The 25302-nt window shown below is 37.0% G+C and overlaps 1 protein-coding gene across 3 annotated transcripts in view; it reads left to right on the top strand.

Moving 5' to 3' along the window:
- The window catches only part of Stim1 (stromal interaction molecule 1), a 215694-nt gene that overhangs the window by 148451 nt on the left and 41941 nt on the right, over positions 1–25302 (top strand). For all 3 annotated transcript variants that reach the window (XM_034636606.2, XM_027942482.2, XM_071616436.1), the window contains exons 4-5: positions 21375–21486; positions 25168–25283. In XM_034636606.2, the coding sequence (XP_034492497.1) occupies positions 21375–21486; positions 25168–25283 (228 nt within the window). The remainder of the gene's footprint in view (positions 1–21374; positions 21487–25167; positions 25284–25302) is intronic.

Here is a 25302-nt window from a genome sequence, read left to right as displayed (position 1 = left end):
GGCCCTGGGTTCGATCCTCAGCACCATATAAAAATAAAATAAAGGTATTGTGTCCAAATACAACTCAAAAAAAAAAAAAAGAGTGGACTTTTAAAGTAGGAACTTAGAATGAAAGATGGCAGAGAGAGCATTCGTAGCTTTTTCTAAAAACTCATAGAGAAGTAGCTGGGAAGAGAAGGTGACCAAGAGGAAGCAAAAATAAAGGGATTGAATCATAATACTAGAAAACAGCTCCAAGCAATTTTCTGGTAAGAACATTATTTTTGGACTCAGCAACTATTTGGAACACTTTCAGTATATTCTAAATTACAGGAAAATGGAAGACAATGGAGTGAGGTTTTGGAGGAGGGGAGCAGAGAAAAACATTTGAATGCATAGTAATGTAGTTAACAGCTAAGATAGGAAAAGTGTTTTTAGCATTGGCTTACCATGTGTTATTCCTAGTGATTTGATAAACTAGAATTAAGATTGTTTTTGTATTCTGTTCTTACCAATAACTTGCCTCCTTATTCAGAACAAGTCCCCTAATTTCTCTAGTGACAATTTCAGGCTACAAAAAACATGTAATATTCTGGCACTGGCTGAAACTGACTGGTCTGAGTTTAGCTAGATGATGTAGATATCAGCAGCAATCATTTGTGTTCAGAACATTATCTGGCTAATGTCAGTCTCCTCTATGTGATTAATGTTGTCAACATTTTCTGACTAATGTTGGAAGCCAACCTTTTCTCTATTATTTAGATCTAAACAGAAAAGCTTGCTAATCTCTGTATTAACCACCTCTGGATTTTTATAATAAAAACAACAATTCAAGGAAAGGTACAGTGGAGCAAGCATATCTGTAATCTCAGCTACTTGGGAGGCCAAGGTGGGAGGATTACAAATTCAAGGCCAGTCTCAGCAATTTAATTATACCTTGTCTCAAAATAAAAATTAAAAAAAAAATGGGAGTGTTGGGAAAGTAGCTCAGTGGTAGAGTGCTTACCTAGCATATGTGAGTCCCTAGGTTCAATCCCCAGACTGCAAACACAAATAAAGCATGCCTGTAATCCCAGTGATTTGGGAGGCTGAGGCAGAAGTATCATAAGTTCAAGGCAAGTTTAAGCAATTTAGCAAGACCCTGTTTCAAAATAAAACAGCAACTAAAATTTGTATAATATTTAATATGTCCTAGGCACTATTCTAAGTTTTTTATATGTATTAACTCATTTATTTCTTATAAAAACTTTATGACGTATAGATACTGTGGTTATCTTCATTTACTAACTACAAAAATAAAGCAAAGAGAGATTAGAGAAACACTTTTGATTCACAAGTTAAGGTATAGTCCCAAAACTATCCTCACTTCAGACATCAGCCATAAGCTTTGGAAATTCACAGGTCTCCTGCAGTTTTTACCAACTGGCCACAAAGTTGGGAGTTCCCAGAGACCTCCTAGGTTCTATAATTTGCTAGAGCTATTCAAAACTCAAAAAAGCCCTGTTTTTAGTATTATAAAGGCTACAAAATAGGACTAACCAAAAAAAAAAAAAAAAAAGAGACTCATAGGTTGAGATCTGGCACTTCTATGTCTTCTCCTGGTAGATGGGACAGGAAACATTGCCCGCCCAGCACATCTATGTGTTTGCCACTCAGAAAGCTCCGTTGACTTTGGTGTCCACCATATTTTTTTAAAGTTTTTTTTTTTTTTTTTTTTTTTTTAGTTGTAGACAGAGGATTGAACCCAGTGCTTCATGCATGCTAGGAAAGCACTCTACTGTTGAGCCACAACCCTGGCCCCTAAAGTTTTTTTTTGTTTGTTTTTTAAACATAGTTATAATTGAATTGTTGGCTTTGTGATTGAACCCAGTCTTTAGCCTCCTTTTTCTCTTAAAGGGTGAACTGGTATTAGCCAAAGCCCCAACCCTCTAATCACCTGGTTAGTCTTTCTATTGACAAATGTCCCATTCCAAGGCATTTCATTAGCATAAATTCAAGCGTGATCCAAGGGGCCCACCATGAATAAGAAAGATACCCCTGTCACTGGGGAAATTCTAAGAGTTTAGTAGTTACCTCTCAGGAATGGAGGGTGAAGACTAGTCAATTTCCTTATTATACAACCTTAAGTAATTAAGTAAGGAAGAACTGAACAGGCTGAACTGAGGAAGGACCTAGAACAAATATAACTTTAGAGATACCAGTAGCAGAGATTAGGGCATTGGCTTTTTCTTATTGGCTCTCTCAGATGATTCTTTTCATTTTTCATCCCTCAATATTTTTGTTCAAGAGTCTAATATGACCGGGGTATGGGTGGAGATGGAGAATTATATTGGCACAGATTGGATTACAGATTTATATAGAGTAGTTGAAAGTGTATGCTACAATTTCCAGTCCCTTACAGGACCATGTGAGGTAGGGGAAGTGGCAGAGTGGCAGTTCTTTAAAGAAAGGAATGCTGAGTAGATTCTGTAAAATATTTGAGAAATAGAATTGTTGTTGGAATTTTTGAGCCGCTGGAAATGGTATTTTACAGAAGCACTGATTTAAGGGGATCCTCCTTTAAAGCATGGCTTTTATTTTTTCTAAACAAAGTGAGTTGTTGCTATTTTTCCTACCCTTCCTGAATACTCTATTTTAAATTATGCTATCTGCCAAACAAAGTATATTTATTTCTTTTTATTTTCTGGTACTTGGGATTAACACAAGGCCCTGCATATAACCCAAGATCTTGTTTGTTTATGTTAGGCAAGTACTACTATTACTACTGAGCTACATCCTCACTCCCAAAGTATATTTCTTAAGTAATAATTTCTTTCCCCATTTTTCTGAAAAAAAAAAAAAAAAAAAAGACATCATAACTTAATCTTTGATTCTAACTAAGTAATATGATTCCAGCTAAAAGTAAAGAATCTGATATCTAATGGACTTTGTCATGAGAAAATATTTATTTTCTACTAGCCTTTTGGAAACAATGAGATAAACTCATAGATCACCATTTCTGTCTATGCTACTCTTTGGAAGAGAGGATTTTTCTGCAGAAGGCAGTGAATCAGTACTGGAGAATCAGGAGGCTTTCAAGAGAAAGCCCAGCAGAACTGGCAACTCTGTTGATATAGCACAGAGAGGCCAGGTGGCACCAGACTTCAGTCTAAACCCTTTCAAAAGTCAGGTCAATATGTAACAGTTAGCATCTCTTTTTGCTTTTGCATAATCCTAGTAAGAAATATATTCATTTTTCCATTTTTTTAGCCCTTTAAAGGTTAATTTGTTAAGTGAATCCTTAAGTCATTTAGATAAAAACATCAGCCATTGTTGTTGCTACATTTTGAGGGAGAAAGATGTAATTATACTGTTGAGCTGCATATCCTGTCCTTTCCTTTCCTTCCCTCCCTCCCTTCTTTCCTCCCTTCCTTCCTTCCTTCCTTTTAATTTTGAGAAAGGGTCTAGCTAAATTGCTGGGAGTTTTGTGAAGTTGCTGAGGCTGACCTCTAACTTGTGATCCTTCTGCCTCAGCCTCCCAAGTTGCTGGGATTATAGGTAAGTGCCTCTGAGCCTGGCCTTCTTTAATATATCTTATGTATAATCTTAATATAATACCATATTAGCTCAACTTATCTCCTAAATGAGATTTATCAAGTTATAATTGATATATAAAAAGTATAAATGTTTAAAGTTTATTATTTTTAAGTCTTAGTGTATGTATACAATTGTGAAAACATGAAATCAATGAAGATAGTTGATTATTTGTCATCCCTAAAAGTTTTCTTACAGTCCTTTGTAATCTCTCCCTCCCCCACATGCAACCACTGATCTTCCTTTTGTCACAGATTAGTTTGCATTTTCTAGAGTTTTATATTGCCGCAGTCCGGCTGGGCACACAATCACGAGCCACCACACAGCTTGTAGATTCAAACAGCAACTCTTTATTCCCGAACTCACACCAGCCGTCTACAATCACGTTCTGGGGAAATCCACGTTCTCTGCCCAAATCCACGTTCTCTGCCCAAATCCACGTTCTCTGGGCTTCTATCTCCAAAAAATACTGTCTGAATCACGTGAGAACTCAAGGGGAACTCAGGCAGCAGGATACGCCCTATTCCCAGCAGGAATAATCTTAAACCTTAAACCTGGAACCTAAACTGGGAACGCCCTAAACACGATTATCTTAAAACCGGGAACACCCTAATCTGCCTTGGTCCTTGAGCAAGGTCACCTACATTCAATGTTGCTGCAACATGTCAGCAACATGGGGTACGCTGGCAAGGAAATTGTCATACCTACTTGGCTAATGGCTCCCAGCATCTCCCCCCTTCTGATTAATTAAACAACAAGCAATGTGGCTTAAGGACCGTGCCTGGTAGGTTGTCCAATTCAACATATGGTTCTTACCCGTCATCGGAAAACTGACCTTTAGGCGTCAGCCTCCTGTCTTAGGTTGATACCACTGCAATTGAATCATACCCGTCACTGACTACCGGTCCAGCATACAGCCATACTTGTGGATAGGTCTATGCACCAGTGGGGGGGTGAGGTTCTTTGCCTCACCTCTGTTGGCCCCCAAATTTGGCCTTGGTGCCAGTGGGGGAGTGAGGTTAATGTGGCTTATGGACCGTGCCTGGTAGGTTGTCCAATTCAACATATGGTTCTTACCCGTCATTGGAAAACTGACCTTTAGGCGTCAGCCTCCTGTCTTAGGTTGATACCACTGTAATTGGATCATACCCGTCACTGACTACCGGTCCAGCATAAGCCATTGGCCCCCAAATTTTAGACCATCACTAGCAGAAGGGAGGAGGATACAGAAATGCCACGACACCAAGCCAATTGACGGCTCCTTGGGAAAAATTGCATCACTGGTGACACCATCAGCAAAGATATGTCAGCACTACCACAATTAACATGGGGTGCGCTGGCAAGGAAATAAAAATTATATCACTGGTTAATCACTGTTGCAGATGTAAGAATGGCCAAGCTGGAGCTCTAGATATCAGCTGTTATGGATTTGAGTCAAATCATCTTCTTTTCGATCTGTAGAAATTGTTTTAGTTAACCTCTCTGGAATCCAAATCGGCTGCTGTTCTCCCTGTGGAAAAACACAAACAAAACCCCGACTCCAGACAATCACTGGGTCAGGACCTTTCCATTGTCCTGTTAGAATATCTTTCCAAAGTACCTTAGGCTTATGTACATTTTTTGGATACATATGTCTTTCCGCAGCACTAAGTCCTTATGAATCTAAATTTTAAAAGTTTAGTGTAAAAAGGGTTATTTTAAGTTTATCTTTGGGGCATATATATCCCTTAAAGATCATCTTCTAGTTTTCCTTTAAGGTTAGTACATTCACCCTTAGTTGCTTTTTTTCCTCCTAGTTTTTTTTTCTTCCTATTTTGTGGGTTTAAAATTCTTGTCTTCCTACATTTTTTAATCTTTCTACATCTTGTTTATCTTTTTTTTTTAACTTTCTATACTTCTGTCTTTAAAGTTTTTCACTTCAAATTTTTAATCTATCTAAATATCTTTTATCCTATTATCTTCCCATTTTTTAAGCAATGCCTTTAAGATTAACTAAGCTTCTTTCCTCCATCATGAAGGCATTTTAACCACCTTCAATTTAACCTTTTAAAGCCTTCCAATTATCATCTACACTGTACTTTTAAATGTACTTTTTCACCACCTACAACTTCACTCTTTTAAACGAGGCTTAGATTCTGTTTAAATCTCTTTAATGTTAGTTTACATGGCTGCCCTTCAACCAAAGGCTTTTTTTTTTAAACTCTATTGAGAAGCTTTGTCTCAATCTGCCATGTACAAATACCTTTTTCTTCTTTTTTCCTTTCTCAAGCTTTTAAAGTAAGTCTAGTTTCCTCAAAATCTTTTTAAATGGCATTTTACAACTTTTTACTTTACCACACAGATTATCACTCATCTAGAAACATTTCTTTTTCCTTTAACCTTTTATATTAAAATATACTTCCATATCTTGAATCTTTTTCTCTTTTTTAACCGTTAACCCTTTTTATAAATTCACATTTTGAAACAACTCTTATAAAATTTCTGATTTAGACAAATTACTCCACTTTAATAAGATGAAAGACTTTCATGTTTTTTATGATACTATACTATAATTGAAACCCAACTGAAAATTTTTCTACTCTTTGTATATAAATTACACATGATAGAATCTTAACACTTAGTAAACTTGTTTTAGCAAAGACACAGACACAAAGCAATATTAAACATTTTTCCATTTACCAATTTATGAAAACACACATAATGTTTAAATATATTACCTTATGGAACTTAATAAGTAAAGAGTACTTGATTTCATATTTAGTGGTTGATATTTTAACACTTTAGCATTGTAAATTAATCAGATATCTGTAAAAACCAAGATCTTAGATAAATGTAGTAAACAGAACTAGCCATCTTTTTCTTAAAGAAAAATCCTTCTACAGGATACCATGATGGTCCCATTGATATACTTAATAACTCGTCTTTAAAAAGCCATGGGCTACATTTTTGTATTGTATCAACATGTGTCCTAACTGCTCTTGGTCTTACTGGGGTGCCTCTTTCCTCTAACAATTTTTCTTCCTCGGAGGCGAACAACTTCAAACCTTGAGTCAACCATTTCCCCCAGTTTGCCTGAGAAAGTTCTAGGAACAGGCAACTTGAAATAAAAACAAAATAAATCAAAACGATAACACATTGTTTTTTGAATTGGTCACCCATTCTTTCGCTCTTCCTCAGGGGCGAGCAATTTCACTTACCTCCAAGCTTCAGAAGTTCCCCGCACGGGACACCAAATGCCTCAGTCTGGCTGGGCACACAATCACGAGCCACCACACAGCTTGTAGATTCAAACAGCAACTCTTTATTCCCGAACTCACACCAGCCGTCTACAATCACGTTCTGGGGAAATCCACGTTCTCTGCCCAAATCCACGTTCTCTGCCCAAATCCACGTTCTCTGGGCTTCTATCTCCAAAAAATACTGTCTGAATCACGTGAGAACTCAAGGGGAACTCAGGCAGCAGGATACGCCCTATTCCCAGCAGGAATAATCTTAAACCTTAAACCTGGAACCTAAACTGGGAACGCCCTAAACACGATTATCTTAAAACCGGGAACACCCTAATCTGCCTTGGTCCTTGAGCAAGGTCACCTACATTCAATGTTGCTGCAACATGTCAGCAACATGGGGTACGCTGGCAAGGAAATTGTCATACCTACTTGGCTAATGGCTCCCAGCATTATATAAATAAAATTATATAATATATATTCTTAAAAATCTAGCATCTAGCCAGGCATGGTGTTGCATGCCTCTCTAATCCTAGTAGCTAGAGAGGCCAAGGCAGAAGGATTGCAAGTTCCTGACTATCCTCAACTTAGTGGGACTCTGTCTCAAAATAAAACATAAAAAGGGCTGGGGATGTGGCTCAGTGGTTAAGTGCCTATAGGTTCAATCCTTGGTGCCAAAAATAAACAAACAAACAAGTAAATAAGTAAAATCCAACATCTTTCACTCAACATAATTATTTTGAGATACATTCATATTTTATAAGTATGGTAGTTGATTCCTTTTTTATTGCAGAGTGTTGATTTATTGTAGAGATATAATACAATTGATTTTCCCATTCACATGTTGGTAGACTTTTGAGCTGTTTCCAATTTTTACTGCTTACAAATAAAGCTTGTGTGAACATTCACTTTCTTTTTTTTTTCTTTCTCACTGTTTTATTTTAATTGAGTTGGAAAGAACATGAAGTTTGAACATAGTGCTGAATCGTCAGACAATGGTAATCATATAGCTGAAGAGAGAGATATATTTTCAGAGCTTAGTGTTAAAATCATAGCATTAAGTAATTCAATTAAACTATGAGTGTGTGCCTGTCCATGAGGCAGAGGAAGAGACATAAATAGAATGTCAGCTTATTTATAGTAAATTAATACTGTATAATAAAATCAAATTTGGAGTTTTACAGAGAGAGGTAAAGCAAAATAAGCAAACAAACAAAAACCATTTTATTTCCCCTTCATTTCCATTTACTATGCTTTCTTTTTTTAAAATTATTTTATTAGTTGCTCAAAACATTATAATGATCTTGACATATCATACATTTGATTCAAATGGGATATGTAATCTTTATCTTATTTTTCCACATGTACAGATTGCAGGATCACATTGGTTATACAGCCACGTTTATACATAGGGCCATACTAGTGTCTATTGTATTGTGCTGCCCTTCCTATCCCCCTCCCCTCCCCTCCCCTCTTTCTACCCAATCTACTATGACACATTTCTCTCTCTCTCATTTTTCTTCCCCCTCACACCATCTTATATGTAATTTTGCATAACAATGAGGGTCTCCTACCATCTTCCATGTAATTCCCCTTCTCTCTCCCATTCCCACGCACCTCTCATCCCTATTTAATGGTAATCTTCTTCTCATGCTCTTCCTCCCTGCTCTGTTTTGAGTCGCCCTCACCCTTATATCAAAGAAGACATTCTGCATTTGTTTTTTAGGGATTGGCTAGCTTCACTTAGCATAATCTACTCTAATGCCATTCATTTCCCTACAAATGCCATGATTTTGTTATTTTTTAATGCTGAGTAATATTCCATTGTGTATAAATGCCACATTTTTTTTTTATCCATTCATCTATTGAAGGGTATCTGGGTTGGTTCCACAGTCTAGCTATTGTGAATTGTGCTGCTATGAACATTGATGTAGCTGTGTCCCTGTTTTATGCTCTTTTTAGGTCTTTTGGGTATAGTCCGAGAAGGGGAATAGATAGTTCAAATTGGTGGTTCCATTCCCAGCTTTCCAAGGAATCTCCATACTGCTTTCCAAATTGGCTGAACCAATTTGCAGTTATAGGACACCTATAGCACAAGAGTTAAAATCAAGAATCAACAAATGGGACATACTCAAACTAAAAAGTTTTTTCTCAGCAAGAGAAACAATAAGAGAGGTAAATAGGGAGCCTACATCCTGGGAACAAATATTTACCCCTCACACTTCAGATAGAGCTCTAATCTCCAGAGTATACAAAGAACTAAAAAAATTAAACAACAAGAAAACAAATAACCCAATCAACAAATGGGCCAAGGATCTGAACAGACACTTCTCAGAGGAGGACATACAATCAATCAACAAATACACGAAAAAATGCTCACCATCTCTAGCAATCAGAGAAATGCAAATTAAAACCACTCTAAGATACCATCTCACTCCAGTAAGAATGGCAGCTATTATGAAGTCAAACAGTAACAAGTGCTGGCGAGGATGTGGGGAAAAGGGTACACTTGTAAATATTTTCTTTTCACTCAGGTAAATACCTAGGAGTGGAATGACTAGGTTATATAATAGGAATATCTTTAAGAAACTATCAAACTGTTTTCCAAAGTAGTTGCACTGTTTTATGTTACCACCTGTAAAGTATGAGATTTTTAGTTCTTCCATATACTTGCCAACACTGAGTATGACTGTCTTTTAAATTTTAGCTGTAGTGTAGTAATATTTCTTTATGGTTTTATTTTATATTTGCCTAATGATTAATGATATTGGGCATGTTTTCATGTATATAAGTTGCCATTTATTTATTTTCTTTGGTGGAATATCTGTTAACCTTTCATCTTTTTATTGGTTTATTTTTAAATAGAGTTTTGAGAGTTGTTTATATATTCTAGACATAAGTCCTTTATCAGATATAGTCAGCAGGTTCCACATCCACAGATTCAACCAACTTTGAATTGAAAATATTTGAAAAAATTTCCAGAAAATTCAAAACAAAAATCTTTAATTTGCTGCAAATGGAATACTACATAGAACACGTGCAAATTAACTGATGTGTTGGCACACCCTGCCATACCCTCCCACCATTTCACAGATCTTCAGTCTCTCTCCAGCACTCATTGAGTATTGTGTCTTGTTCATCTATTATGTAGTGAGGCCTAGATTGATGTATCTGCATTGAACATGTACACATTTTTTCTTGTCATTATTCTTTAAGCAATATAACAACTATTTACATAGCATTTACATCATATTTGATATTATATGTAGTCTAGAGATGATTTAAAGTATACTGGAGGATGTGTGTAGGTAGGTATGCAATCCCTCTCTGATACTGAAGGTAACTACATATATTTTGCAAAGATTTTCTTCTGCTGGGTGTGGTGGTACATGCCTGTAATCCCAGTGGTTTGGGAGGCTGAGGCAGGAGGATTCCACCCCCCACCCCAGCCTTAGTTTCCCCTCCTTGTACCATGTCTGGAAATTCTCTCAAAGCTATAAGCTGGGATATTTGTATGAATTGTTTTGTTTGCTTTCTACTTCTAAAATATCACTGTCCATTATAAGCTGGTATCCAGTGTCTTGAAGACCAATGTTACACATATGTTGTTTGTTTGTTCGTTTTGGTGGGGGAAAGTTATGTGGGGAATGTGTTGTTTCAAGAGAAAGGATAAATTTCATTCCTGTTATTTCATCTTGGCTTGAAGCAGAAGTTACAGCTTAATCATCTTTTGCTTGGACTATTATACTTTGTACTGTTCTTGACTTAACCTAGCTGTACTGCAGTATCGCCTTTAATTGGTTCCAGAATGATCTTTCTAAAATAATACCCGATTAGATTTCTGCTTCTTTTTGTTGTTGTTGTTCTAGGGATTGAACCCAGGACCTCAAGCATGCTAAGTGCATTATCTAGCATTGAATTACAATCCCCAACCCCCAACCCTTTTTCTTCTGTTGATAATGAAGCAAACATGCTATGACACCAAATTTCTGGGTGGGAATAATATTCTTAAATGGCATCCTTAAATAGAACCCTGATAAATATAGTACTTAAAATGTTACAAGCAAATTCCTGTGTAATCATATATAATAATCATATTTTTTGGAGAGAATAAATATTGGCTCTTGTATTGGTGGGGTAACACTTGATGTGTGTAGAAGGAATGATAAGCTTAGATTACAACTGGTGTCTCATTTGAGATTCAACAAAATAAGGTACTGAAAGCACAATAAATGTTGATAAATTATAGAAAATGTCAATGATTTTTTCATGTACGTCTACCTATGAGATATTAACCAATACATTGAAATCAAATGTCCATCCATAAACTCAAAAGTAATTACTTCACTTGGAAAAGAGTATCAATATGTATGTATAAATAAAAATTTTATTTCTTTCTGTATTCTGAGGGTTTCTTTATATTTTAATGCTGTAGTCCTCTGCCATTCCTTACCCAATTCTAGTATAGGCCCTAAAAGATATTGTTTCTCTCCAACAATTTGTGTAAACAGTCCTATGTTAAACCAAACCAAACCAAACCAGCTAACCAATCAAACAAACAAACAAAAAAATGAGGTATGGTGCACACCTATAATACCAGTGACTTAGGAGGCTGAGGCAAGAGGATTGCAGGTTTGAGGCTAGCCTCAGTAACTTAGGCCCTAAGCAACTTACCAAGAGCCTGTCTCAAAATAAAAAAAAGTAAAAAAGGTTAGCTGAGTGGTGAAGCACCCTTGGATTAAATCTCCAGTACCAAAGCAATCAAAAAGATTAAAAAAATATAGAGTACCTTCTGTATACCAGGCTTTGTGCTAGATGAGTTTAGCATACCAGGCTCATGCTTATTTCTTATTATTTTCTACCATTCCTTACTACATCTCCTTTGTATTTGCACTAATTTATCATCTATTCCTAGGATACATTATTCTTTTTCATCTCTTGGTGCTTTAATATATATGCTATTCCCTCTGTTCTTCCTTTTTTATTTGACAATTAAGACTCAATTGAAGTATCCCTTTCTTTGGGAAATCTTTCTTGAAAACCATAGGCTAAATTAGGCGTATTCTACGTTACTATAATTTCTTATGCTTATCTCATTGTAACACTTAGTGCACTAATTGCAATGGTCTTGTTTCCTGACTGTTTCCCTATCATTCTGTTTGAGGCCAGTGTCTTATATGATTCCATTTCCTAACACATAGCACAGGGCCTAGCCCAGGGTAAGAATCAGGAGACAAGAGTTTGTCAACTTGGCTCTATCATCATGTGGTCTTACAGTTGTTTCAGCCGTTCAATGTTCCAAAGCTTCTTGTAGGTTTCAATTTTTAAATTTTTTGTAGTTGTAGATGGACAACATGCCTTTATTTTATTTGCTGATTTTTGTATGCAGTGCTAAGGATGGAACCCAGTGCCTCACACATGCTAGGCAAGGACTCTGCCACTGAGCCACAGCCACAACCCTCCTAGTAGGATTTTTACTGCTCTGTAGCCATGTTGCCAATCTCTCTTTAATCTTTCTCCTAGTCTAGTTGCTACTTGGTCTTTAATAGCGTGGACTGGTGGGCCTTGAGAGACCTGGTTATTGCCAAGTAGCCTAGTGGGTCTATCATGTGAGGTCTTGGCCCAAGGCCCCGATTATTTTTGCAGTGAGAGTTCAGGGCTTAATACTGATGATTCTACAACCTGTATACTCAGAAAAATGAGAAATTATATCCCATCTATATATGATATATCAAAGTGCATAAATGCATTCTACTGTCATGTATAACTAATTAAAACAAATAAAAAACAAAAAATTAAAAAATCATGAATATAAAGATACATTATATTAAATAATGAATATAGCATATTGTACATATCTCCAAAGTTCATATTCTTAACTGCTATGCCATGTTAGAGTAGGTGACCAGGGGCTGGGGTTGTGGCTCAGTGGTAGAGCACTTGCTTAGCATGCTTGAGGCACCGGGTTTGATCCTCAGTACACGTAAATGTAAACTAAAGATATTGTGTCCACCTAAAACTAAAGGATGAATATTAAAAAAAAAAACAATAGGTGATCCAATTGCTGACCAAAGGATTACCAAAGGACCAACTAATTAACCAATAATTATATGAAGGAGACCCCCCAGAAAAGTACTAGCAACCTTCTTGTCAGACTTGGTTCTCTTGGAATGTGGTTTTGAAGTCACAGAAGTAACTGAGGGCTTCATCAGGAGGCACCACAAGTCTATTACCGGAAAGAGATTATGATTCAGGAGCCCCTTTCTCATTGCTTATTCTTTACCTGGAAGTGAAAGGATTTGCTAAGGTCTGGTGTCTGCCTTGGAACATACCTGTAGGTATCACTGTAGCACAGGTGCTAGAGAGTAATACTTTTTTTTTTCTACTGCTGTGTCATTACCCAAGGTATCCACATAGCTTATGACTTCATTTCATTTTCTGCTTAAATTCATTTTATACCTAAATTCATTCCATTTTCTAATTTTACCTCTTGCTGCTTAATTTTTCTTCATTGTACTTCCACCACCTGACATATTATTTATTCATAATGTTTTACCTTGCTTTTCTCCCCCAGAACATAAGCACCATGAGATCTGTGACTCTGTTTTGGACAGTGTGTTCTGTCTCTAGCTTCTAGAGTGGTACCAAGCAAGTAGTAGGTGCTTAATAAATGTTTTTTCTCCCAATGGGCAAATTATTTTGCAGTTTGAGACCACCTGCTTTCAAGGACCCTTATCATTTGGCCTCAGCAATACCCAATTCTCCTCATTCCTATACTTGTCCCAAACTGGAGTCAGTGTTCTCTGCATATGATCCACACTTTATAGTTCTGTGTCTTTGCTCATGTTTCTTCCTCTGGTAGACGTGCATCTCTTGTTTACAAAGATTCTGACCAATCCTTAACATCCACCCCTTTTCAAATGAATGCAATATGAAAAAATAATTAACTACTGAATTTATATTAAATCCTAGGCATCTTCAAACTCATTTTCATGAACTCATTATTCAACAACTCTGGGAGATAGGTATTGCTAGATTGTAAGCTACACGCGGGTAGTAGTCTTTCCTTGATCATTGCTTTTTTCCCAATGCCTACTATGGAATTAACATAAAATAAATATTTGTTGAATGACGGGATGACTATTTTATATAAAGGGAAATTAAAGTTCATAATGGTTAAGTGATTTGCCTAAGTTGGTCTATGGCAGGATAGAAATCAAGATCTTCAGCCTCACTTTGGTTTGTGTAGAGTGGGAAGGGTGGTAGAATGAGACTGACGTTATTACCCTATATACATGTATGATTACACTACTGGAGTGACCCTGCACCATGTACAGCCAGAGGAATGAGAAGCTGTGCTCTGTTTGTGTACAATGTGTCAAATTCATTCTATTGTAAAAATTAAAAAAAAAAAGATCTTCCAGCCTTGAATTCAATGCTCTTCCTAATATATTCTATAATAAAAATTCAGTGTTCTGAAGTGCCTAGGGATTTGGCAATCTTTAATAACTTTATTTTTTTGTTACCTCAGAATAAAGCAAGTTTTTTATTCATTTTACATAAAAATCTTTCTCAAATGGAAAAGACTCCTTTCTACCTATGAAACATATCATGGAGGCCAGAATATAGCTTTACTATTGGAGAAGTTAATTGATCAATTTTTGGGGCTCTCTGCTGATGTGCATAAGATAAATGCTTTTTAATATTTTTATACTCCTTCCTTTACCTCCATAAGAAGTCTGTGGGGGAGTGAGTGGTACTGTTAGTGAGAAAATAGAAATACTAACAGAATGTACAATATAGGTTATCCAGAACCCACATATTGCCATCATAAGTTAATTTGAAGAATATTCTAGAGTTTGTGTTTATTTTATTTTTATCTCATTCTTTAATTTTAGGTATATTTTACAATGTTTCTGTTAGTACATGAATCTAATTATAAGCAGATATACATATATGACAGCTTGTGTTCAGAGTTCTTTTTATAGATAGATTATAACATTAATAAGATTGGATACCACATGGTTAGTCACCTTGTGCATTTCTCTTTTTGTTCCCACCTGGGATTGGACCCTGGACAATTGTACCACAGAACTATATTCCCAATCATTTTTATTTCTTATTTTGAGACAGTGTCTCACTAAGTTGCCCAGGTTGGCCTTGAACTTGCAATCCTCCTGCATAAGCCTCCTGAGTAGCTGGGATTACAGGTGTGTGCACCACTGAGTCTGAGTCTGGCATCATGCATTTCTTTCTCTCTCTCTCTCTCTCTCTCTCTCTTTCTCTTTCTCTCTCTCTCTCTCTCGTTCTGTTTTAGTACTGGGGATTAATTTAGGGCCTCATGCATGCTAGGCAAGGGTTTAATCTACTACTGAGCTACTTCCCTATCCTACACCTCTTTTTTTTTTTTTTTTGTACTGGGGACTGAACTCAGGGGCACTCAACTACTGAGCCACAACCCCATTCCTTTTTATATTTTATTTAGAAACAGGGTCTCATTGAATTGCTTAGCACCTCACCATTGCTGAGGCTGGCTTTGAACTCGTGATCCTCCTGTCTCAGCCTCCTGAACTTCTGGGATTATAGGTGTGAGTCTCTATGCCCAACCTTGTACCTCTCTTTTGAAGGACTGTTCATCATGGAAATTTCAGAGATTGGCTTTCTTTGGGTCTGTGTAGCATTGTTCCTCATCTTGCCTGAAATGTAGTCTGGGGCCACATGGCAGGCTCCAGGAGACTTATAACTTTACGATATTGTTTCTTGCTTGAATGTCCTCCTAGGATTTGGACATGTGAGTCATCTAGAGTCTACCTGTACTTTCCTGTAAACCCTCCTTGCCAAACTCTATAGCCTCTTATTGATAATGAGCTTTCTGCACTTGCTGTTGCCTTTTCCCTCATTTTTGCCCATGGATTTTTTCCCTGTTTTTCTTTTTGAATGAGAAGGCAGATCAAGACTTTTACCTTTTAGGTACTTGAATCTGAGACAAGAGGTCCTGATGTCTCAATTGGACTATTAAGCGAGATCATGTTGGGACTCATAGTTGGTATCTGAGATACAGATGTTATACAGGATACAGCTCATCATGGCTCAGACTATGGTGCACTTGGGTGGATGACACCATGCTGCCAAACCCTACTTAGGTAGGGTTTTTTGCTGCCTAGGTAACAGAATGATGTATAGAACTAAGAATAAATTAACAAAAACTGCCTTGAGGTTTGATCTGACATGCTGAAGTCATTATCATTTTCTCTAATAGCTTAGCTATATAGGGACTGGTTAGTTAGAGTCCATCCTCACTGAAGTATAGTGACCCCCTTAGAGACCTTTTCTTTCAATGCAATGTTTAGAGCATTGGTTCTCAGCTGGGGGTATTTTGCCTCCCATAGGACATTCAGCAATATTTGGAGCAATATTTGTGATTGTCCCAATGGTAGTATGTTACTGGCATTTAGGGGGTGTATGCCAGGAATATGTTAAATATCCTGAAATAATGCATAGACTGCTCCCACAACAAAGATTAATTCATTGGTGTAGAGGATGAGAAGCTCTGGTCTAAAATGACTCCTGTTGTGTAGGGTGCTGATAGAGTAGTTTCTACATGTTGAGAGTCTATGTCTAGGCTTGTATTAAGGCATCCTCCCAGGAGACAAAAGGCCCTTGAAGCACCGCTAGCCTTAGGCCTTTCTAGCAACAAAAAAATGTCCTTTTTTTTTTCTACTCTACATGCCAAACAGAGAGGCCTCTTTGTGCTGGATGCAGCCGAACTCCATTGGCAGCATTGGTGGGAGTGTGCTGTTCTCTGTACTTTACAAGCTAGCACTTGTCTGCCTTTTATATGTGTGTCACTCTTGTCTGCCTATATTACCTGACACTCTAGACCATAGTAAATGGTCATATTTGTAATGTGTGAAGATACAATTTTATTTTTAGGAATAACAGTGCGTTCTTCTTTCCTCAAAGTAATCCCAACTCTATCATCCTTCTTTTCCCATATCCTGGGATTTGACCATATCTCTTAGAAATAGTTTCTCTTTTCCTTCCAATGTAAATCTAGTGTGGGAACTAGGAATTTAGCCAAGTAGTGACTGAACACCCTTTGCCTAAGCCTCCAGTCTATTGTCTTCTAGGATGCAGTCATTGAGCATACCATACCTGCCTTATTTCCTTCCCCTACCACCTTTCTTGTCTCACCTCCTGTGCCTCTGCATGTAATCTAATCTATCTTCAAAGTCAATCAGCATCAGAACTTTCCTCCTGAGCTCCAGCATCTTCCTGAGGACATTTTGCTTTTAACTTTGTTTCATGCATGATGTCTTCCTGGCTGGCTGTTTTGTATCATGTACCGAACTTCTCTGTGACAAAAATAGGAGAATGAAGTGACTGGTCCAAATTTTCCAACTTTTGTAGATTATGTGAGCTTAGGTTGACCGAAGCAACCTAAGATATAAGGCATGCCTGTATGAGGAATGTCTGTTTTTTTGACAAACATTTCAGAAGTTACCCATCTACATGAACTGAATATTTTTAGAGATGTTGTTTGGAGGCCCACAGTTAGAACATTTCTGGAACTCCTCATTTAGGTTAGTTATTTTTGAGTAAATTCTTATTGATGCCCCTGTGTATTAAGCTTTTATATTAGAAATAGTGAATAAGCAAAAATGAATAGACTGTGGTTCATAAGCCTTCAATGTTTCCGGACCATTAAAGGGAAACTAGACAACATCTGACAAAAGATAGTTTTTGGTAAAGATGTGGATCCTACAAGAGGAGAGTGATGAATCTCACCATATTATTCTGCCTCTAAAAATTTTTTTGGCTTTTTAGTGCTCACAGCAGTGGTTTTCAAATTTGAGAAATGTACATATTTCTTATGGGGAAAACAATTTATATTAGCAGTGCTGACTTAAATTATTTTTGTTTGGTTATTTAAATATATAAAAACATAATGAAGTTTAAGTTGCTGTATTAAATTTGTAACAAATATAAATAAAACAGATTTATACTTTTAAGTAAAAATAAGCTCTAAATTTAATGAAATGGTACCTTTTTGCAGCAACTGTACATGCCAAACTTTCAGTTGCTCCCAGACTCTTTAGTTCATCATTGTCTGTATTATTAGGTGCCACCTGATGACTCATTCCTCCCACTATTTTTCACCATTTCAGCTACTGCAAACTTTGATGTGTATAAAATATCATGATCTCATTTGACTTCATTTGAATGTATTCCCTGTGTATTAATTCCACTTCAGTTCCTTTACATAGTAATTGACTTTTGACAAAGTAGAGAGTTAAATTTGTTTTCTTTATGTCTAAATACCACACAAATATCAAAATTATTTTAAAAGAATAATTTTTATAATTATCCATTAAAAAATTGCAACATTATATTAAGGGACAATTAGCTGTTATCTCCAGGTATAATGAAGATGTGGTTTGCCATGTTGCAAATGATCAATATTTATTTCAGTTAGAATTGGCTTCTATTATGACAAAAAAATCCTCTCAATCTGATATAAGCAAAAGGGGAAAATTTACTTATTGTCCCCAAATTGAAATATTATAAATAGGACTGTTCTGACTTAGGGTTTGGATGATGTCATCTGGATTCACCTCTTGGTTCAGCTTTGCCTCTCAATGAAGGCTTTCAGCAGCATCAGGGAGGAGAGATAGATGGATAGATATAGATAGATCGTAATAGCTTAGAACACCATTTGTGGAGCCAGTCTACCTGAGACTAAATCTTGGCTTTACCAATTCTTAGTTGTATAACTTCGGGAAAGTTATATAATCTTTCTGTGTCTCAGTTTTATCATCTTTAAAATGAGGATAAAATGAGAATGGTGATGGTAAAGATTAATGAGTTAATATATCTGAGGTGCTTAGAATAGTACCATGATAAGTGATGCTGTATATTAATATTATTATTATCAATATTATAGTTTGGGATCATTTCATACAAGATGTCAGTAGGGTAGAAAAGCAAATCTATTCCCTATGGGCCAAATAAAAATCCTAGTTTTTAGTTTCTTCAACTTCAAGTTGGGTTAAGTGCTCATTTCTGAATTGAGCGCTCTGGACAAGAGGATGGACTATATTACATTAATTGACTTAACATGGCTTATATTCTTTTTTAAATTTTTTTTGAGAGAGAGAGAGAGAGAGAGAGAGAGAGAATTTTAATATTTATTTTTTAGTTTTCGGCGGACACAACATCTTTGTTTGTATGTGGTGCTGAGGATCGAACCCGGGCTGCACGCATGCCAGGCAAGCGTGCTACCACTTGAGCCACATCCCCAGCCCTTTAAAATATTTTTTAGTTGTAGGTGGACACAATGCCTTTATTTTGTTTATTTATTTTTTATGTGGTGCTGAGAATCGAACCCAGAGCCTCGCACGTGCTAGATGGGCACTGTACTGCTGAGCCACAACTCCAGCCCCACGTGGTTTATATTCTTTATGCCTACCAGTTGATTTAGCTTTGCCTGAATCATATTACCTGAGAGCAAGTGGTGATTTTCCTAATTCAAATTCAGAGTACTATTGCCACCAACAGGAGAAGTGGATGCTTGGTTGTAAAAATGACCCATATTTATTATGACCTATCAAATAGATCAATCATATTAGGTGATCATGTGATGTTATGACAATCTCTCTGGGTACAGTTCTTGGCAATTTATATTGAGTAGTGGAACATTTATCTTGAAAATTTGAATTATAGTTAAGAAAATATATTTTATATAAAAATATCGGTTTTTGTCTCTAGGTTATTTTGTGTTACAAACCTAAATTTGAAGCATATTGATAATTGATTTAAAGCACATATGTAATAAAATTCCAGGCAAATATCTTCTAGCTATTTTGCTTTAACACAATTATGAACACAAATGCTATGTGGTTAATGAAGTTGAAAGCCTGTACTCTTACATATATAGATAATCCAAACTATATTTTTGTTTTTTAATTTAAGATTATCTTCAAAATAAAAATATAAAATTGAAACATTCTAATAGTAAATTATCTTGACCTGTGCTATTCAATAGAGCTTTTTTTTTTAAATAATGGAAATTATATATATTCTGTGTTGTTCAACATGGTAGCCACTAGTCACTTCTAGCTATTAGGCATTTGAAGGGTGGCTAGTGCTGTTGAGGAACTGAATTTTTAATTTTATCCAAGTTTAGTAAGTTTATATTCAAGTCAGCACTTGTGGCTACTAGTTATTACTTGAACAGCACAGCCCTGAATAGCATCATTGAATAAGAGAATAGATACAAAGTGCCTAACATGTTTTATAAAAAATGCATAAAAGATAGGAGTAGAGAGGTTTATACTTTTCTTCCTACGTAGGGTTGGATCTCTCTTAGCAGGCCAGAGCAATCTGAAACAGGCTTAGCTTTCTTAGCATGGCAGTCAAGACACTTCATGACATGTTTTCAATTTCCTTCTGCTACTACGTTCCATAATTTAGATACATTAAATTTCACATTTTTCTTTGCACCTGCCTTCATTCTGTATCAAGTGCATTCTTTCCTGATATTCATGAAATGTTTCAGATGAGCTCTTACTATTTTATTTTTTGGCACAGGTATTGAACCCAAGAGCACTTAATCACTGAGCAACACCCCCAGCCCTTTTATATTTTATTTTGAGACATGTTCTTTCTAAGTTGCTTAGGGCTTTGTTAGGTTGCTGAGGCTGGCTTTCAATTTGTGAGCCTCCTGCAACAGCCTCCTCAGTCCTTGGGATTACAGGCATGTGCCAGTGCACCAGGCTTCTTACTAATTTATTATCTTTTAAGTTGCAATTTATCATTTTCCCTGAGCCTAACCCCTGGTCAGTTATTTCCTTTCTCCTCTGTGCTTGTTGTCTATTTCTTATCAGAATCTATGCTTCACTGATGCTGTTTAGTTTTTGATCTCTTCCACTGGAATGGGAACTAACTTTTTGTAGGCTTGGCTCCAAGTAATCCCTTTATGAACACTTAGTTGGATAATTGAATGATGGATGAATGGATGGGTGGTTCTAAACCTTGTCACATTTATAATTTAAAAAACATTTTAAAATAAACTTTATTGAGATATAACTTACATTTAAGAAGATATACCTATTTTAAATAGTTTGATGAATTTGATGGATGTTATCATTTGTGAAATCATCATCACTTCAAGATACAGAATATTTCTCTCTCTGTCTTTTTTTTAAGTTGTCAGTGGACTTTATTTATATGTGGTGCTGAGAATGAACCCAGTGCCTTACACATGCTAGGCAAGTCTCTACCACTGAGCCACAACCTCAGCCTAAGATACAGAATATTTCTGTCATCTCAGAACATTGCATTATGTTCTTTCCCAGTTAGGTCCTGGCTCCAGCCAACCATTGATCTGCTTTCTATCACTATACATATGTCTTTTCAGGGTTTCATATAAAGAGACTCATACAGTGTGTACTCCTTTCATATTTAGAATGTTATGGGCAAGAGAGATGTTAAACTCAGAAACGTGTTAAATGTTATGGTCACATATGATCATAACAATAAGTACAAGCAATGTTTGACATTTTGGAATCATAATTTACTTTTCTCTTTCCACAGTATACAATTGGACCGTGGATGAGGTGGTACAGTGGCTGATTACATATGTGGAACTGCCTCAGTATGAGGAGACCTTCCGGAAGCTGCAGCTCAGTGGCCATGCTATGCCAAGGTCAGGAGGGGAGTATTGGTTTTTTCTTACCTGAGAGCATAAGGAATGGGCTGGAAGTGAGTCTGCCTTCAGGTTGTTCTGGCCAGTTAAGTGAGGTTTTAGCCTTTTGGGGGCAGAGTCTATAGACAACTCCTCTTACGTCTGTTGTGCACTTGTTATAAAGCACGATAGACACTTTGCATATATTCACATTAGTCTTGGAATAGTACTAATAGCTGCCAGTTATTGAGTGCTTAGTACATGCCAGGCATTCTTCTCAACACATTATATACAGTATCTCATTGGATTGTTACATAAATCTTGTAAAGATGGATATTATAGTATATAGCTGATGATACTGATTAAGTAACTTTTCCAAGGTCACAAATATGACTAGTTAGGGGCAAAACTATGATTTGTCTGTGGTGTTTCTTTTTACTTTTCTTGTTCTCCCAGCAGCTACCCTTTGATCACCCAGGAGCCTCAGGACTCTTTTAGCCTCCTCTGGGTTATCCACATACAATTTATTTGCTTTGACAAAAATGGTACAGAGATTGGGGCCAACTGCCATTGGTTCTCTCGTCATTGGAATGACTTCTCCAATAGCTGTTGTGTTATAACTTTTTGCCTTTTTTTTATAGGCAAAACATGCGAGGGCTTGAAGTGGGAGTGGGAAGGGATGGAGCACTACTTGGACTTCTTATTATGTCAAACTAGTCATTTAGTCATTAATCCATTTACTTATTCATTCAGTAAATATTTACTGGGTACCAGCTTTGTGCCAAGCACTTGTGCTGGGTGCTGGGGATAAAGATGACAACAACCTGCCCTTGCAGGGCTTACCCTCTGGTAAGTGCTCGTTATGTATAATCTGTCTTTTTATTATGTAAGTACATCTGATTATGAGCTTCAGCACAAGGGGAAGGGGAAGGTAAAGCTGTTGTAATGCACACACATTGCTTTCTTCAGCCATAGAGTTACCAGACACTGCTGATCAGGCCTAGCTAAGCTAGCTTACCTCCTCTGCTTCCTGCAGCCTCCTCCTCACAGCTTTTTCTTACTCTCCAGAGTAATGTTTGTACTTTTCTTTATAATAGAGCACTCTACTAGTGTGCATCTCTGCACCTACCTATTACTTCTAGTTCTCACAATTCTGGAAGGAAGGAATTACTATTCCATCTTTTGGGTGAGCAAATTGAATTTTGATATTTTATAATTTGTCAGGCTGGTAAGGGACAGAGCTAGGATTTGAGCCCAAGTCTGCCTTATTCTAAGTACCCTGGTTTTTTCACTTCATCTTCCTCTTGTGCTGTGTGGTTGAAGATAGGCTTATTTGTAATATTCAATTTAGTTCTATTAACAAAACTTCATTAAGCACCTACAACATGCCATGCTTTCTGCTAGGCCTTGAGGACTAAGGTGTAATAGACCTGACCCCTATCTTGGGGAACTCCATGTCCATTGAAAAAGGAAGACAAATGAATAGATGATTGACCATAAAGTTCTAAGATGTAGATTTCTTTTTTGCCACTCATGGAAACAGCACTATTGCCATGTGGATTCTTGGATTATTTCATTAGAAGTAATGGCTATAGTTTGAATTTAAAAACTTCAAAGCATAGAATAAAAAGTCAGTTCTCAGATTATGAATCTATTTAGTCCTCTTGGGACTAGGATTAGAGCCAAGACCAGGTCCAGCCAGGATGGGCACAGGAGTAGAAGATGGCAAACTGTGGTGCCTTCAGTGAATGAGGTGGAGCAGTAGTTCTAGGGCCATCACCAGCTAATATGGTATAAAGGGAAGAATCTAGCAGATCTGAATTCGCTCCCTGACTTTGCCAGTTACTTATATGTGATTTTGGGCAAGTTACTCAACTCTTTTAGTTTTCTTATCCACAAAATGGAGCTAATAATAGAACTGATTCCCTCCCTCCCTTCCTTCCTTCCTTCCTTCCTCCCTTCCTTCCCTCCTTTTTGGTATCACAGGTTGAACCCAGGGGCATATCCCCAGCCCTTTTTTTTTTTTTGTATTTTATTTAGAAACAGGGTCTCACTAGGTTGTTTAGGGCCTTGACAAATTGCTGAGGCTGGCTTTGAGCTCTTTATTCTCCTGCCTTCCAAGTTGCTGGGATTACAGGTGTGCATCTCTGCGCCCAGCTAGAACTGATTTCTTAAGGTTGTTGGAGGACTGATTGAGGAAATATATATAAAATGCCAGAATAATACAAGATACACAGTAATTGCTTGGTAAATGCTGGCTCCTTTTTCTTTTCCATTGTTTAGAAGTAGAGAACATGCCAGTTCTTAGGTATCCTTGGGAAATAGACTGTAGAAAATATGGTAATGTTTATTTTGCTTAGTCAGATACTAAGTCCATCACACCTGGCAGAAATGATTCAAAGAGGAGCCTTAAGAACTTCCAGGCTTGTAAGAAGCATCTGATTTTACATAAGTTTACAAAGAAGGAAACTGAGGTCCTAGAGGAGAGACCTAGCAGACAAGTGAATCACTGGTAGAACTGGGACTAGAAGCCAGATCTCCTGATGCCCTGATCACAGTGCATCACTGCCTTTCTTGTAGGTGGGCTTGATTACTTTCCAAGATCAGAAGAGGAAGTAGCTTGCTCCTGAATGCTAAGACAGGAGTATAAACCACTTACTGTGAAGTCAGAAGTTTTTCTTCTGTCTGGGGAAATAAAGCCATGTATCAGATAAAGGCCCCACTTACAGAGAGTATCTTTGAGTCAGAGAACTGACTGCTACTTTTTGCCTTAACAGGCTAGCTTAACCAATACCACCAAGACAGTAGTATAGTATTAAATGTTCATCTTATGACCTAGATGACTTAGACTCCTTCCTCCTATACCTACTGTGTTCCAACCGAGAAAAACGAAGTCCAGTTTTTTAAAAATTTTTAAATATATATTTTTTACTTGTAGATGTACATAATACCTCTATTTTATTTATTTTATTTTTATGTGGTGCTGAGCATCGAATCCAGTGCCTCACATGTGGTAGGCAAGTACTCTACCACTGAGCCACAACCCCAGTCCTAGTCCATTTTTCCCCCCTAGGCTATTTTCTTTTTTACAGACTCTTTCTTATTAAAGTTATCATTGACAATGTGGTCGAAGGTCATAAAAATTACAGAAATCTGATCAGAAGTAAATTGTATTGCAATGACTCAAATACATGCCAATAAGACTAACTCAAATTCTGTCATCATCAGGTTTACATATGATGACAGTTGGTTAGGATTAGTATAATTCAGAAGTCCCTCTAATCCACTGGGTCATGCAGTGTGGCATTTTGACCTGGGCTGGACAGGAGAATGCATTTATAAGAGGTAGGAAGTGGGGCAGATTATATAGAGGTTAATTCCTGGAAGGAGAAACAACAAAAAATTTATAAAGTTTATAAATTTATAAAATTTCACACCTGTGAAAATTTTAATGGGTAACCCTTAGAGGGTGGGTTACTTATGAGATGGTGGATATGGGGAGAGGGTGAACAAATTCCTAGTGAATGTTTTTTATCCCTCCGTACTCCTTGCTGAGACCCTGCTGATATAACTCTGTGTCCTAGAATGCAGAGGGAGCAATCACCAAGAGCTTAAAGTGTTCCTGGAGGAGGTGGGTAATCTTTCTGGATCCTTCCTGCCTTTGTTGTCAGGGAACTAACCCATTAATTTTTGCCTCAACAGGCTTGCTGTAACCAATACCACCATGACAGGAACTGTGCTGAAGATGACAGATCGGAGCCATCGGCAGAAGCTGCAGCTGAAGGCCCTGGACACAGTGCTCTTTGGGCCTCCTCTCTGTGAGTCTTGTGTAGAGAA

The sequence above is a fragment of the Marmota flaviventris genome, chromosome 9 (genome assembly GCF_047511675.1).
Source record: "Marmota flaviventris isolate mMarFla1 chromosome 9, mMarFla1.hap1, whole genome shotgun sequence".
Classification (NCBI taxonomy): Eukaryota; Metazoa; Chordata; class Mammalia; order Rodentia; family Sciuridae; genus Marmota; species Marmota flaviventris.
This window is presented reverse-complemented; position numbering and strand designations above follow the sequence as displayed.